An 18157-nucleotide genomic window follows, 5' to 3' on the forward strand; every position below is an offset into this window, starting at 1 on the left:
ATAAAAAGTATAGAATTGGAGTTGTAGGTAGATGGCAAATGATGTCAAAAGTGGATTTTGATGAAAAGAATGATAAAATGTTTGTATGTTGACAGAGCTACTCTATAGAGAAGGAAAACTAATGACATAAGAAACAGAGGCTACTGGAAGGATATACTTGACAAGATGATATTGATACTTAAGGAAAGAGGGTAGCCTTAGCTAGAAGTATGGTTTATCCACTGTCACACAAGGAAGGAGTAGAATATATTGGCTCAGACTGATGTAGACATATTGGTGACTGATGAAGTAGTGAGCTTATGAAGTGATCTTTTGATTGCTCAGAATGTTCAAAGCACAGCAGTGGGGGAAAAAATAAAATCATTGTGTTCTAAAAATAGATCTTAGAATCCCTGGCAGTCCAGTGGTTAGGACTCTGGGCTTCTACTGCAGGGGGCCCAGGTTCACTCTCTAGTCAGGGAACTAAGATTCTGAATGCTGTGCAGCGTGGCCAAAAAATAAAAAAATAAAAATAGATCTAAACTGATTTGATTAAGCAACTTTGGTAATAAATTTACTACTCTGAAATGTCATGGTCAAGTGTTCCAAGCCTTATTCTACAGGCAATGCATGTCACTAAAAGTTTGAGTATTAAAATCAGAGATGTGATTTATTTTGCAGCAGTAAGCATATAAGATTAGAAGAATCAAAAGAGTAGAGGAGAATGAAAGGCATTTAGTTTCAGGAAAAGGAATGAGGCACTCATTGAAGCAGTATTAATCTATGGGATAGAGAGATACTGTGAAAGAACAGACAAATCTTGTCTGAAATGGGGTGTAGAGCAAGTGAAAGGAAAAGATATGCGGTAAGACAAAAGATTCAGGTTTTAAGCTTGCATACCTCAGAGAATCAGGTCATTTATTGAGAAAGGGAACACAGGAAGAAGAGCAAGTATCACGTGAAGATGAGTTTGCTCTGAAACACTGAGCAGAGAGGATGGAGAATCTCAGAAAGCATTTGGGAAAGTAGGTCTGGAGTGATGAACAGATAATAGTGACAGAGGTATTTGGGAGTCTATTATCTGTGAAGGAATAATACCTGATGCTGATAATGAATGACAAACATCTTCAACAGAGAGTGTAGAGAAAGCAAAATTCCAAGAACACAAGCAGCCTACTCTTCAGGGGGCAAGAGAGGAAAGAGCAGACAAAGTGAACAAAATAAGACAGAACTAGCATTCAGACAGGCCAGAAGAGAATCCTAAGACTACAGAAAGATAAGGTATCAAGACAGTTTATCAAGAAAGTAGTCAACAACATTACCAAATGCTGAAGACAAGTAATTTAAGAAGCCTTTGGAATTAGAAACTAGGAAATTACTAGTAAATATTAAAAGTTTTTAGTTCAGTAGTAGGAATAAACATAAAGACAGTAGCATATAAGCTAACACACCCAAGATTTAAGTATCAGGTGAAAAATGAAGCTTGGTTGATTTTCAGGTTAAGGAGAAGGAACAGGAAATGGCTTGACAAATTAGACACGCAAAAGAAGATATGTGATGGAACAAGATTATGGTGGAGAAGGGAAACTTGGAACCAAAAAAATGCAACTAAGGACATGTTATACAGAAAAAAATGAAAAAAAAAAAAAAAACAAAAAAAAACCCCACAAAACTGGAGTTTTGTCAAAAGAGATGAAAATGGTAAAAATATAGCACAATGTTGTGATGAGACAGGGAAGAAACATAAAGGATCCCAGAAAGAATCTATTTTCCTGGTGAAAAGTAAAAATAAATTAAAAAGTATTAAATAAATATTAGTTGAAGTAACAAACAGACAGACAAGATCAGGACCAGAAACTTAACTACTACGTAAGAGATTCAGAATTACTACTCTGGGAAATTCTAGAGAAATTTAACAAAAGACAAAAGAATCACTGAATAGTACTAAGGCACATATAGGATAGTCCATTAATTCCCCCTGGATTTACCTGGACTAGGGTCAATGTTTGCTAATAGCTCCAAATGGGGTCTTAGTCGATTCAAGTTTGCTGGATCTCCAGTCCGCTGGAGAGCAATTGTTAGTTCCTGAACACTTTGTGCAAAAGAGGCTGGGGTCTGCAACTTAAAAAAAGATAAATATTAACTTCCCCCAAAGACCAGATAATCCTTTTAAAATAAAGATTATTTATAAGATCACAATCAGTTTTTGCAATTAATTACATTTAATTTTTATCCTCCCCCATATCCCATGTGTTGGCCAATTGGATCACTCGCTTCCTGAAGAAGCCTTGCACTTCTCTGCATCAACACGTTGGTATATTGTACCAAGAGAGTATACTCTCTTCTCTCTGTCATTACACTCCTCAAATGTGAGATCGTTCTCAACTCCTCAATTTGGAAATACTCTTTAGAGCTCAAGTTCTTACAGCACCATGTTAGTTTGCCTCATGGATCCGTTCAAATAATTGAAATTTGGAAATACAGTCTAGAGATAATGTTATACAACAACAAAAGCAATGAAACTGGAGTCAAACTGAGTTTGAATTCAAGTTCTGTTATAGACCAAAGGTTATGGCACCATATACAATATTTACAGACTCGATCTGAACTCACCTGTTGGCACGGACTACATAATTTGAGTTAATTCCAGTTCGGAAAAATTCTGTATTTGGTTTGGGATTCTTGGAAGCTATCAGGTTGCGTGTTTTCCTAAGGCTTAATGGACACACATACTTGCCCTAACTCTCCTAAGGGAGCCAATACATTTGACCGTTAAAGAAAAGATGAGGTGATGCTTCCCTAGTGGCTCAGTTGGTAAAGAACCTGCCTGCAATGCAGGAGACCCGGGTTTGATTTCTGGGTTGGGAAGATCTCCTGGAGAAGGAAATGGCAACCTACTCCAGTATTCTTGCCTGGAGAATTCCATGGACAGAGGAACTGGGCAGGCTACAGTCCATGGGATTGCAGAGTCAGATATGACTATGTGACTAACTTCCACTTTTCACAACTAAGGGTTCTTATTTGAAAACATTTAGCTCTGTGGTTTATTAATATAGAAGAGGGCTGCTCTCACCTTATGAAACTGACTGCATCCTGCCTATGACATGCGCATCTTTCTACTTTCACTTAAAAAAAAATACACGTATGAAACTTTTTCTCCCCTACAGGTCGTTTTAAAAGGTATATTTTAAATAGCATACATTTAAAAAAACATGGAGTAACACAACTAACTAATCATTAAAATGGTGACATGCCTTTTATTCAATTTTTTCATCTTTGCATGTTTTTCACATACTTTTAATGGGCTATTTATAAACTTCTGGATTTGTTTACCATTAACATTATAACAAAGATATTTTTAAAATATCTAACCGTCTTTATTATAAAATACTTCAAAATAATTGTCTACTATAATTCCTGTGCATCTATCACTGAGATTTAACAAAAATATTTCACTAACATTTTTAAAAAGAAATTTAATGCTATTTAATAGCTGAAGAGGGTATCTGTCCTGACATAACTGCAATTTTATTGGCCATGTAACTACTCAGTGTTCTGAGTAGATGAACGTTAACTTCTTTAACCATCCCCTTATAATAATCCTTTATAAATAATTTAGCAAATGACACTTTTGAATTTCTAACTTTTTTGAAAGTTTGGATTATTCCTTTAAAATAAATTCCTGGAAATAGTAACTTTGGTAAAGGCCATGAATATTTTGAGGTTTGGGGACTTCCCAGTGGTCCGGTGGTTAAGACTCCTCTTCTGCTGCAGGGAACTAAGATCCCGCATGTGAAAGTAATAGAACACTGTAAATCAACTATATTTCAATTTAAAAATGGAAAAATTTGAGGCTTCACTGACAAGTTAGTTCCCTCAAAATCTGTAATCCATTTTACAAACCACAGCAATGAATGAGAGAATATGTTTCTTTATAGTTTAACAGACAATATTTGTCATGTTACTGTTTTAGATGTGTATTTATTATTGGGGCCCATTCTATCCCATCAATTAGATACACTTCCTCTTTGTGAACTCTAAATTCATATTTATTAATTTAGTACGGTTATTGATTTTCTTGTCACTTTTAATAAGTTCTCTATTTCCATGGTCCAATACAATAGCCCTTAGCTACGTAAGGCTATTAAAAACTTTAAGTAATATAAAAATTTTAGTTTATCAGTCACATAAGATACATGTCAAGTGTTTAATAGCCAAGTATGGCTAATGATCACCATATTGGACAATGCATGTATACAGAAGATTTTCATTATCACAGGAAGTTCTATTGCTCTATATAGTAACAAAATATCACACTGCAAACTTCATTTACCAGTTTGTTGCATGAAAGTTTAGGACATTAAATTCAAATTAAATTCACAATGTGAGCAAATTATTACAGAGTATACATTTAGGTATATAGTCCAGTTCAGATAAGAAGGTTAATAATCTCCTACTAGAGTTTTCACAAAAGTCAGTCAAGTTTCTCTTCAGAAGTAGAAAGGAACTCCTCTAAAAGATCATGATTAAGGTTATAATCAGTCTATTACATAATTTCACACCTAGGAGTGGCAGGTAAAGTTTTGGTAAAGGTATCTACTGCTACTGCTGCTGCTAAGTCACTTCAGTCATGTCCAACTCTGTGCGACCCCACAGACAGCAGCCCACCAGACTCCCCTGTCCCTGGGATTCTCCAGGCAAGAACACTGGAGTGGGTTGCCATTTCCTTCTCCAATGCAGGAAAGTGAAAAGTGAAAGTGAAGTCGCTCGGTCGTGTCTGACTCTTAGCGACCCCATGGACTGCAGCCCACCAGGCTCCGCCGTCCATGGGATTTTTCCAGGCAAGAGTACTGGAGTGGGATGCCAGTGCCTTCTCCACAGGACAGAACAAATAATATATACTGAAAATTATGCATCACATAGTTATAAAACACATTTCCTAATTCTCCTTTGACATCAACCTACTACTCATTTCAAGAATCTTATCTTTAGGAAAAGCAACAACAAAAAAAGGGTGGGGTGGGGTGGAGAGAATAGCCTGGAAAGAGGTTTTCGTGGTTAAGAGCTGGATTCTTGAGTCAGAAGTCCAAGTTCAAATCCAGCTCTGTCACTTATTACCAATATGACCCTGGAGAAATGTACTTAACCTGCCTCTGTTTCTGTATAAAGGGAATATTACAGGGCTGTTGAGAAGATTAAATGAATTATTTAAAACTACCAGACAGGGAGTTCCCTGGCGGTCTAGTGGTTGGGACTTGGCACTTTCACTACCATGGCCAGGGTTTAATCCCTGGTCAGGGAACAAAGATCCCACAAGCCATGTGGTATGGCCAAAAAGTAAAACATTCTAAGCAAAGTATTAACACATTAAAATAAAAAAATAAATAATTAAAACTACCAGACACACAGCAAGCTCTCAGTAAGTGTTAAATATTTTTTATTTAGGCTACTCTTACATACTGACATTTCTTTAAATTAAATATAGGGTGGACTCTCACATATAGTCTCATTTCTATGGTTATAAGGATTTAAGATAAAGTAGCAAAAATTAAGGAAAATAGAAAGTTCTTAAAAATCATTGAACATAATATATACAAATGGCACTTAAAGACTTTTATACAGCACTTTCACAAATTTCATGTTGAATTACAACAAAACCAGCTTAAATATTTACTCTATAGCTTTAAGATAATTAAATATAGCTTTCAGAGTCAGAAATTTTAGGGGTCTGACCTAAAATTCATGTGTACTTAAGTGATCTTTTCATCATAACAAACAACAATTAAAAGTAGAGATAAACTGAAAATCTGATCAAATTTAGAATGGTTGATAATTTATTATGTGAGATTTTCCTGGCTGAGAGTCAAAAGAAACCTCAGTGTACACATCTTTCAGGCTATTAAATAGGTGCTCCAGGAAGAAGATAAAAGCACTGAGAAAATGAGTTTAACAAATATAGTGATCAAAACTCAGAGAAAAATAAAAGGGAGAGAGGCAATGAGAAAATAGAGACGGGAGACCCTCAAAGGGATGGAAAGCAGCACTGGATAAAATGTAATACATTAATTAAATCAATTCTTATATAAGCAATGTCAGCTACACATCAATTTAAAAACCTTTATATGAACAAACTGGTATTATGATGCGACTAGTTATGACATGACACTCAGCTATAGAGAATATAATTTACAAGAGCCTGATATATAGTATTCATTTTAATACATATTTATTAAATAAATGAATTACCAAACTCCATGATTAGTCCAAGAAATAAAGAACAAAAAAAAAGAGTCTACCTTGTCAATAATGGACTGCATATGAGATTTGTGAGACTGGTCCCCATACAGCAAAGAGGACCACTGGTCTGGTGCAATTCGTAAGCCTGCTTCCATAGCAATCTGCACTATCTGGGAGTCATGTTCTCGCCGCAGAGCTTCATAGGTTCTAAATTCTTCTTTCAGCTGCATCAAAGAAGAGTCTTCATCACGTTTGGTGACCTAATAAGACATATGTAATCTCATGAGTCAAGTAAGAAACAAACTGTGTTTATATATTATAAGACCACATAGAGACATGAAAATACTTTGAAAAGAAGAAAATTCTCATGCAACTATTCTGAAAAACACTGCCTTTTTTAGTTTGAGTGTCAGATGAGGGGATGCGATGGCCTCCTTATAGCTTGTTATCAATTAACAATTTTTTAGACAGGCTCCCTGGCCCATGAAGTACTTGTTATATGTTGTGTCAAAAGCAGGAAACCATGACTTTAAGAAGGAAAACAAAATGAACAGTAAGAGACAACATACTGGACACCAATGTTTGAAGTGTGCCGATTCAATCTGGCATACAAAGGACTACGTTCTGCGTTACTGCATATACTAAAATCAAAATGGCAAATGGAGCTCCTGTGCTGTATATGTGGAATTATGTCAGGAGCAAATAGCCACATAAAATGCACTCCTGCTTTAATGACTCTCTCTTTAGATCAATTCTGTTTGTAGTCTTGATGGAAAACTGACATGGCTTTATAGTCTCTTCAAATAAAAAAATCTATATGCCTTGATTTGATCTTTGCTGTTCAATATCTAATATAAAAAATTCAATGCAACAAAAATTGAACTTTAATAAGACACCATCTCCCTGGAGAAGGGAATGGCAACGCACTCCAGTATTCTTGCCTGGAGAATCCCATAGACAGAGGAGCCTGGTAAGCTATGGTACACAGGGATGCAAAGTCAGACACAGCTAAGTGACTACATTCTTGTTCTTTTTTTAAGATTTTTTTTTCTTCTTTTCTTGATAAGGACTATTTTTAAAGTCTTTGTTTAACTTGTTACAATATTGCTTCTGTTTTATGTTTTAGTTTTTTGGCCAGGAGGCCTGTGGGATCTTATCTTCCTGACCAGGGATCCAACCCGCACCCCCTGTTTTGGAAGAAGTCTTAACCACTGGACCATCATCTACATTCTTTAAAAGAAAATCTGCTAAAATTTATGAAAAGATACAGGCAACTTTATTAAACTCAAGTTTTACTACTTAAGTTTGGGGAAAGAAAGTTTCCTTTTAACTTGAAATTTACCATACCTTGAAGCAGGAGGCTCTATAAAGGAGCTGGACAACATGCCCAATGCTAGTTTTAGAGGCTTGAGGAAACCGTGGCTCCAATCTCTGCACCACAAAGAGAACCAATACTTTTCTAGACAAAGCAGAACCATCTTCTAAGGCCAGGAGAACCAGCTTTAGGGCTTCCTCCTGCATTGCTAGGAAAAGTTGAAAAAAAAAAAAATTTATTATGTACAGATACTAGATAAATCTATTTCTTAGAAGGGTGATATTTAATAATTTCTACAGGTACCACTTAATTAATGGGCAACACAACAACAACCAATATTCACAGCTACACTTTTTGAACCATATGGGGGCAATCTTGTATTACATTCCATATATTTAATTTAAGAAAGCAGGTTAATACAGTTAAGAGAAAAGTTTTAAGTGTACTGAAAAACTGACCTGGAATTACCCACGCCATGATTATAGGAAACCAAGTGAGACATTACTTGATAACAACAGAATATTGCAAAGAACTGGCCTTTTTATATCACCTATAGCGCCTACACTATACTTTAAATATAAAATTATATACCTGGTCCAAGGAACTGGCAGCCTCTAGCTCTGACTGCTGCCCAAAGATTGGAAGAGAGTTGCTGAGGATTCTGGTGTTGGAGAATGAGCTCTGTAACTGTTCGTTCACCTAAAGATCGGGCTGCCCTCATGGCACGAATCCTGCCTTCTTCTTCCACTAGTTGGCAGTGGACCAGCGTCACTAGCTTCCTCTGCATTGGGCGACTCAGAACACTCTGAGTAGTACTATTCAGACCCACTCCTTTAAAATAGAAGAAAGAGTTATTTCTAGGTTTCCAATGAAGTTTTGGAGTCCAGAAAAACTTCCTCTAATGGGCTGACTGACTTACAGGTATATGGAATAGTTCTGGGTTCTATCAGGATATTTAAAATAAACAATACAAATCACACAAATGAAGCCTAGTTTGTAGTTTAAAAGTATACAAAGCTGTTAACCACATGCAAGTGGAATACTCACGATGACATTAAATATATCATTATTCATTTTAAGCATAATTTTAAAAGGCTAGTCAATATTCATAATTAAAAATTCAAATCTTAGGTCCTAACAGATTTGGTACATTTCACAGTGGTTAAGCTCACCTTTTCAATGAAAACAAGCCATACTGGCAAGACAGTAATGGTAACTTTCAATTGTATTATATCCCCAATAGCACACCACACAAAACTGGATAGAAGGCAGACAATTCAGGGTTGTCAAATGATACAAAGCCCTTCTGAAACCACTAGTATGCTTATACCTACTTTTGCAACCCATTCAAAAAATGTTTCCAATAAACGGTACCTAAACTTTAAATTCACTACTTTATTTGATGTGGTTTATAATGATATTATTTAACATCAGTGGGTTTGGCTTATAATAAATAAATGAATTTTGTTAACACAGCCCACAATTTTTATGGTCACAAAAGCATCTTTGATGAACATGTGCTTAATTAGCATGGATAATTTCATCCAATTTACCTCTAGCACTGCTGAGTGGTTTCAGGTACAGTGCTAATTCTTCTACACATTTCTTGGCTTCCTCATAATGTTTTGTATCTTCAACCCCACTACACAAAGTAATGGGCTGCTGCTCAGGAACCTAGAGGTCAAAAAAAGGGTGTTTGAGTGCTCACTAATTATGATCAAATGCTTTGTTGAATAGATTTTATGCACTCCTACTCTCCCTGGTGGCTCATGGTAAAGAAGCGGCCTGTAGTGCGGTTCACCCAGGAGTGGTAGTGTAGTGCGGGAGACCCAGGTTCAATCTCTGGGTTGGGAAGATCCCCTGGAGGAAATGGCAACCCACTTCAGTATATCTTCCCTGGAGAACCCAACGGACAAAGGAGCCTGGTGAGATACGGTCCATGGGGTCGGAAAGAGCTGGACACAAGTGAGCAACTGACACTTTCATTTGCGCTCTATCACTGTCACTATCAAAACTCCCATTAAATGAACTGAATTCTTTCAAAAGATCTTTTCTATACATACATACAAAATTATAGCATTTTAAAATTTTTGTTTTATTTCTGTAACAGCTTTATTGAGACATAATTTGCATAACATATAACTGACCCATTTAAGGTATATATTCAATGACTTTAAGTATATTTAGTTATGCAACATCAAAATTTTAGAACATTTTCATGGCCCCTTAAAAGAATCCCACAGTCACGCCTGCCATATTTCCCCTCAAACCTCCTCCAGTTGTATGAAGAAACTATTTTCTGTCTCTCTGGATTTGCCTATTTACAACATTTCATATAAACAGAATCATATAATAACTTCCAAAGCAGCTGTACGATTTTGCATTCCCATCAGTAATAAATGAAGGGTCTCTGTTGCTTTATATACTCACCAGTATTTTGCATTGTGTTTTGAATTTTAGCTATTTTAATTCATGTGTAGTGGTATCTCATTGCTGTTTGCACAATTATTAAAGGTTATATTTTGTTTATACTTGCTATAAAATGTGGGCTATCTTTCCCTTATTGTAAAATATATCTTTGCAGCTTATTTATTTTCTACATAGTAGTTATACCTCTGACTGTCATTTTAATTTGCAATTTTTTAATGACAAACAATGCTGAGCAAGTTTTTATTTGCTCATTTGCCATGTGCATATCTTTGGTGAGGTGTACAGATCTCTATCCATTTAAAAATAATGTTCTTTTTATAATGGAGTTGAAAGAGTTCTTTTTATGTTCTAGATACATGTTTCTTCTCAGATACATGATTTACAATTATTTTCTTCCATTCTGTGAGCTGTTCTCTTACTCTCTTGACAGTGTTGACGCACTATGCTTCTGGTTTCGTTTTTGTTTTTTGGCTGCAGCTATTGAGATCTCAGTTCCCTGATGAGGAATTGAACCTGGGCCATCGGCAATGGAAGTGCAGAGTCCCAACCACTGGATGTCCAGGTAAGTCCAGTAAGTTTTCCTTTTGAATAAGCTGTTCTAGAATCACTCTCTTTATCTCCAGCATACATAGTATCGACCTTCCTTACTTTTTATCCACTTAGAGGAAGACTGATTCAGCAAATATTAGTGGTACTAATATTAATATAAGTATTAATGTCCAAGTTCTAGTATATTTAGAACTTGGACAGAAAATAATTCACAGTAAACATAGGACACTTCAGACTCACACTATGCAAATCAGTGAGGGATTGTTTAAGTGAATCATATTTATCTCTGAAAAGCCTGCCTTCCTTGGCTTTGTGAAACCTTCTGAAGATACTACTGATCTCTAACTTGAGAATACTGACACAAAGCTTTCAGAGTATCACCTTCAGAATCACTAATTTTTACATTTTATGTATTAAAGGAGCATTTGCTCCTACTCTAGACAAAAGATTCCAAAGGTACTGTTCTACAGTTTTCATTACCTTCTGTAGCTTTCATTTCAGTTAGTATCTACTAAGTAAAATTGTCTGAAGCAGCTTCATTTTTCTTATTAAGTAAAATGCAATTGTTTAGCAAATAATATCTTCCTTAATATTAAGAAGTCCTTGTGACTTACCTCTAAGGTTTCTCTAGTGATCTGAGAGCTAAGGCTGTTGAGAAAATCTAACCACCAGATTGAATGTTACTGTGCAATGAGAAACACTGCACCAGCACAACAGAACCTAAGGTGCTGAAACAAAGTGTCTAAACAATACTTTACAGAATTGCATCTATTTAAATAGAAGGCAATAGGACTCAATCTTAATCAGTTTCTCTCAGAAGGAAAATACACATATACAGATATTTAAAAATGTAACAAGTTACCCAACTAACCTGAGCACCCACTAGCTGCAACAACGCCGAGTTCACTGGGAGGAGTTCAATGTCTGTATTGATAGTGGTCTGGTCAAATGGGCAAGCCTTGCGGTGGAGTTTGTTCAGGCACATCTTGCAGACAGTATGGCCACAACCCAAACTGATGGGCTTTCTAATTGTTTCGTCAAAAGTCTGAGTGCAAATTGGGCAGGAGAGGAAATCCGTCCACTGTGGAGCTTGCACAGGCATTGTTCTGGAGTTACAATTTACTCACACACACACAAAATCTAAAGCAAAGATTCCACTGGAATCAAAATCTTTGAAAAAAGTTTTTTTTTTTTTTAAATATCTTCTGTAAATACAGTCAGCACATAGTGTGAAATATAACCTGAAAAACAAAGAAAGAAAATGACTGCCTTCCTTTACTGTACATTCTCACCCCACTACCTATAACATTTTATACCACATTTATATCAACACAGTCCACCTTTTTTGCATTTTGACAAAATCAGAGCCATAATAAAACAGCTAGTCTCATCCCTTCATTTTAGAGATGGAGAGTAGACCTCAGAAAAAGGAAGTAATTTGCTGTAGGTGACAATAACAAAGCTGGATCCAAGATCTAAGTCTCTCAATTTATCTAAGTTTATGATTGTTTTATATTTTAAAATTAGACTTAAGATAGCTAAGACTACTCTGATCTGCACACAATCTGTTCATCTGTGAAAATTCAGGAAGCTCTACACTTAACAATGTATACATTTCAGTGTATGTTATACCCTAATAAAGAGTTTTTTTTTAAACTGGCCTAAAGTAAAAACTACCCTAAAATATTTTTATCATCAAATTCAGTGTGGGTAATGAGATTAAAAAGCGATTGTGGGGTTTTTAACATTTATCTTAAGAGTTTTTGTTTTTTTTTTTTTAACTGGTAAAGATCTTTAAGCCTCTGTTATGGCTTATATTTGCTGCTATAGTATATTGTGTTATAGTTAAAATGATTTACTTCAAAAGATTTTTTAAATTCTCAAGTTTAAGAATGATAGAACAATACAGTTAACCAGAACACATATACATACAGTTAAATTTTACTGTCTCTCCACTTCCTTTTGGTAGGGGATAAAAATCAAATTACAAAACTTATCACCTGTGTCTAACATAAATTTTCTTTACATATAAAATCTAATCTGAAATTTCTTGCACATATCTGAAACAACCTGCTATACTTACTGTAACTGTAGTTTCTAAAAATGAGAACTGATGAACAGAACAATAAAGTAACACAGTATTACATGTTCTTAAAGATTTGATTATGCTCCCTAGAGACTGCTTATGGAAAAAAAGAAAAACTCATCTAAGCTGTAATTAATTAGAAAGGTAAATTATCTACACATTTTATTTTCCAAGCATTACATTTAATTTAGGTTTTACTGAAGTAATTCAACCTTAAATGCAAGCCCATTATTGAGAGAACAATTTCCATTAGTATGCTAAAAAATTTTATCCAGTCACTGAACAAATTTTTACTAAGCACTACTAGTACTGTGATCCAGACTCTGAATTATTAGGGAAACAATGAAACTCTGTAGTATCTGCCTTGTGAGTAACCTGAGCTTTGTCTGGATTTTTGTGCTATCAAATAAATGGATAATGGGGGAAAAAATATAAGAACCTAGACAGTTAACAAGTTAATTTCATATGTAGATCTAAAATTAAAGTTATCTGTGTATATGTTCAAATGGCCTGTGCAATAACAGGACAGAGTGAGTAAAGAAAATGCCCACATTTTTATTTCTATAATTAATTATAAATATTTTAAATAAAATATACCTGCAAATAGAATGAGTAGCTACAGGCATGTTTACATTAATTAAATCTTTATACTTAATAAAAAGAGACCATCATCCAAAGTGTTAAAAAAGAAAATGAAGTATCTAATTACTCAATTGTAAAGTCAAATGCTACAATTTGCATGGGGTTGTAGAATGCTCCAAAATAAAGGAGAAAAGTGCTTAAAAGACATAATATTTAGAACAAGAACTGGTTATTAGTCAGAAATGTTTGCTGAAGTTGATTAAGTATCATCCAATCTTTTCTATAAATTAGCATGCAGCTTAAATTAATGCCTAAAAAGAATGTGATCTTAGGTTAAACCTTCACACAGTGAATGATTCCTTCCTTTTTACTAGTATGGCTGTGTAAAGAACTTAACATTTGTTAATTAATCATAAAACAAAGTTAAAACATGGCTCTTTATTCCCTTAACACTGTAAAACTATAGAAACCCAAAAGAGCACAAAACATAAATGCTTTATTGCACAATCAGTATAATTTTTACTATTTATATGTCATGTGCCACATACTATAAATGTACTAAATGCTTTACATAGAACAAAATGATAAGAAGTAGGTAACTACTGTTATCTCACTTTACAGATACAGTTGACCCTTAAACATCATAGGTTTGAATACCAAGGGTCCACTTGTACGTGGAATTTTTTTTTCAATAGTAAATACTGCATATTACAACAACCTGCTTCCCTGGTGGCCCAGATGGTCAAGAATCTGCCTGCAATGTGGGAGACCTGGGTTCAATCCCCGAGTTGGGAAAATCCCCTGGAGGAAGGCATGGCAACCCACTCCAGTATTCTTGCCTGGAGAATCCCATGGACAGAGGAGCCTGGTGGGCTACTGTCCATGGGGTTGCAAACAGTTGGATATAACTGAGTGACTAAGCACAACACAGCACAACAACCTGCAATTGACTGAATCCTTGGGTGCAGAACCACAGATAAGGAGGAACCATACATATGGAGAGCTAACTGTAAATTAAACATAGATTTTCAACTGATCAGAGGGTCAATGGAGTTCAACTGTCAACTCCATGAGAAATGGAGGTTTAGTAAGGCTGAATAAGCTAAAAACAGAAAGAGCTGCAATAATAACCCAGATTTTATTATTTAGTTGCTAAATTGTGTCCTGCTCTTTTGCAACCCCATGGATTGTAGCCCTCCAGACTCTTCTGTCCATGGGAGTCCCCAGGCAAGAATACTGGAGTGGGTTGCCATTCCCTTCTTCAGGGGATCTTCCCAACCCAGGGATTGAACCCAGGTCTCCTGCACTGCAGGCAGATTATTTACTGTTTGAGCCACCAGGAAAGCCCAATATGCGTTGTGTATAGATTTTATAACAGGTAAAAGAAAAACATAATCACAGATTCTGAGACCAAATTCAATATAGTACAATTGGGGAGCTTGAAAAAAAAATCAAAGCTACAGGGAAGCCAGAAACAAAACAAAAAATAAAACAGAGAGCAAGACAAAAAGATATGAGGTGAGACTAAAGAATTAGAAGGAACCAAAAACTATAGGATCTTTTAACTCATAACCAGTAGCTCATGGTAAAGAATCCACCTAAAAAGCAAGAGATTTTCCTGGGTCTGGAAGATCCCCTAGAGAAAGAAATGGGAACCCACTCCACTATTCTTGCCTGGGAAATCCCATGTACAGAGGAGCCTTGGCAGGCTATAGTCCATGGAGTCACAAAAGAGACAAACATGACTTTGCAACTAAACAACAACAATGGTATCTGATCGTAAAGTTAAGGCACTGAAGAGCCAGGAAATGATCCACTTCATTGTTTTTTAAAACAAGGTATGCCTATACTATCAAAACATGCAGAATAATTAAAAAGAGAATTAAGCATGTAGAAATGTTAAGTTAAAGCAAAATTTTCAGACCATTATGTATGATGTCATTTGTGTTGGGGGGGAAAATCCTACAGTCTTGGTATCAATGAATATAAATGGATAGAAGAAAAAGATACAGAAAATATCTAACAAACTTAACAGCAGTTACACAGTTGGGCAACTTACAAAATGTATACAATCACAATTTACTTACATAAGTACAAAAAACCTGAAATAATGAAAACAAGAGAAGACAGACCACATTTAGAACACAAAGAATTACTATAAAACTATTAAAAACATTTTCTTTAATAAACTGATCTTCTTTTACTATACATATTTGGATGGTCAAGTCATCAAAATTACTTATTAGTTCTTTATAAAATTCATTAAAAACCCTTTAAGAACTTCTCTATAATTTATGTTTCAAAGAACTAGCATAATTTATTACTTTTATAATGAAATGTATCATTTCCATCTGTATTAACCTAGTAAAATGAAGTATATAATTGCTAACCCCTCACACATTCCAGTTAAGTAGCTCTAAGAGGCATAACAAAGTTTATAGAATTATCATTCAGAATCAGCACCCAGTTCTTCACTAAAAAGCACTCTTTTGACCAAAAACATGGGTTTGAGAGACAAGGAGAGAATATTTTAAAAGTTTGACTTTGGATAGAAAATTTAATGAATAAGAATAGGGTTAAGTCACACTTTGATGATTCTATTTCAATCAGCAAAATCAAAAACCAAAGCTTTTCTCAAGACTCAAACTGTCATTAAGTTGTAGTAGATACAAGAAGAATTTCCACTTCCTCATTCTTTAAACATCTTTCTCCAAAGTCATCTTTTAAAACATTGTTCAAGCTTCTCAAAGACAGTTCTTTACACCACCTTCAACTACAAAACACATCTAAACCACAAAGGACATATGACTTTGTGAATATAATAAACATTCTTTCAATCAAGAGTAAACATGAGACACTTTAATCATAACAAGCATGAGGAGGCTGAGAAGACAAAGGAGCTGTCACTGGACAAAGAAACAGGAATTAAGTGACTTTGTTGGAATTCTAGATGTGTCCAAAGAGATTATTGCAACAGGTGACAACCTGGAATAAAAATGAAAAAAATAAAAAAGTAACAGGAAGAGAGTGCCACACCCCACCTACGGCGACTGTGCTGTTGTTTTGGTCTCACCACTCCAGTGAAATAAATGGCTCTTCTCAACATCACCAAGATCAAGCCCTGAGCTTTTGGAGTGGGAGCACTGACTCCAAGACCCTAGACTACCAGAGAACTAACCCTAGGGAGTATCAAATAGTGAGAACTCCCACAAAGGAAACCATAAGTATTCCTTGTGAGGAAAACACAAGTATTAAATAATACATTAGATGAGATGGATCTCATTGATATCTTCAGGACATTCCATCCAAATACAGAAGAATACACCTTCTTCTCAAGTGCACATGGAACAGTCAATTTAAGAAAATTGAAATCATTATCAAGCATCTTTTCTGACACACTAGACTAGATATCAATTATAAGAAAAAAACTATAAAAAACACAAACACATTGAGATTAAATAATACATTTCTAAATAACCAACAGGTTACTGAAAAAATCAAAAGGGAAATCAAAAAATTTCTAGAAATAAATGACAATGAAAACACAACTCAAAACCAAAGGGATGCAGCAAAAGCACTTCTAAGAGGGAAGTGTATAGCAATACAGTCCTACCTCAAGAAACAAGATAAACATCGAATAGACAACCTAACTTTACACCTAAATAAAGCAAGTGGAAAAGAAAAAGAAGAACAACAACAAATTAGCAGAAGGAAAAAAATCAAAAAGATTAGAGCAGAAATAAATGAAAAAGAAATGAAAGAAACAGTAGTAAAAGATTAATAAAACTAAAAGCTGGTTCTTTGAGAAGATAAACAAAATTGACAACCCTTTAGCCAGACTCATCAAGAAAGAGAGAATAATCAAATCAACAAAATTAGAAATGAAAAAGGAGAGGTTACAACAGACAACGCAGAAATACAAAGGATTATAAGAGACTATTATGAACAACTATATGGCAATAAAACGGATAACCTGGAAGAAATGGACAGATTCTTAGAAAACTTTAATCTTCCAAGACTGAACCAGGAAGAAGCAGAAATTATTGAACAACCCAATTACAAGCACTGAAATTGAAGCTGTGATCAAAAATCTCCCAAAAAACAAAAGCCCAGGACCAGATGGCTTCACAGGAGAATTCTATCAAACATTTAGAGAAGAGCTAATGCCTATCCTTCTAAAACTCTTTCAAAACACTGCAGAGGGAGGAACACTTCCAAACTCATTCTACAAGGTCACTATCACCCTGATACCAAAACCAGACAAAGACAACACAAAAAAAGAAAACCACAGGCCACTTATCACTGATGAACATAGATGCAAAAATTCTCAATAAAATTTTAGCAAACAGAATTCACCAACACATCAAAAACCTCATACTCCATGATCAAGTTGGGTTTATTCCAGGGATGCAAGAATTCTTCAACATACGCAAATCAATCAATGTAATACACCGTATTAACAAATTGAAAGATAAAAACCATATGATAATCTCAACAGATGCAGAAAAAGCCTTTGACAAAATTCAGCAGCCATTTATGATCAAAACTCTTCAAAAAATGGGCATAGAAGAAACCTACCTCAACACAGTAAAGGCCATGTATGATAAGCCTACAGCAAACATTCTTCTCAGTGGTGCAAAACTGAAAGCATCCCCCTAACATCAGGAACGAGACAAGGGTGTCCACTTTTGTCACTAGTATTCAACATAGTTCTGGAAGTCCTAGCTACAGCAATCAGAGAAGAAAAAGAAATAAAAGGAATCCAGATAGAAAAGAGGAAGTAAAGCGCTCACTGTCTGCAGGTGACATGATACTGTACATAGAAAATCCTAAAGATAGTATCAAAAAATTACTACAGCTAATCAGTTAATTTAGCAAAGTTGCAGGATACAAAATCAGTACACAGCAATCACTTGCAATTCTATATACTAACAATGAAATATCAGAAAGAGAAATTAAGGAAGTAATCCCATTCACCA

The 18157-nt window shown here is 35.2% G+C and overlaps 1 protein-coding gene across 6 annotated transcripts in view; it reads right to left on the minus strand.

The window, feature by feature from the left end:
* RC3H1 (ring finger and CCCH-type domains 1) overlaps positions 1-18157 on the minus strand; it is a 75623-nt gene that overhangs the window by 30676 nt on the left and 26790 nt on the right. For 5 of the 6 annotated variants that reach the window (XM_061381699.1, XM_061381703.1, XM_061381702.1 and 2 more), the window contains 6 exons: positions 11382-11751; positions 9085-9205; positions 8123-8362; positions 7564-7739; positions 6276-6476; positions 1968-2100 (listed from right to left, as the gene is read on the minus strand). In XM_061381699.1, coding sequence (XP_061237683.1) covers positions 1968-2100; positions 6276-6476; positions 7564-7739; positions 8123-8362; positions 9085-9205; positions 11382-11612 — 1102 coding nt within the window. In that variant the 5' untranslated portion in view covers positions 11613-11751. The remainder of the gene's footprint in view (positions 1-1967; positions 2101-6275; positions 6477-7563; positions 7740-8122; positions 8363-9084; positions 9206-11381; positions 11752-18157) is intronic. The other variant, XM_061381700.1, reaches the window with a different exon arrangement.

Source organism: Bos javanicus, chromosome 16 (assembly GCF_032452875.1).
Source record: "Bos javanicus breed banteng chromosome 16, ARS-OSU_banteng_1.0, whole genome shotgun sequence".
NCBI lineage: Eukaryota > Metazoa > Chordata > Mammalia > Artiodactyla > Bovidae > Bos > Bos javanicus.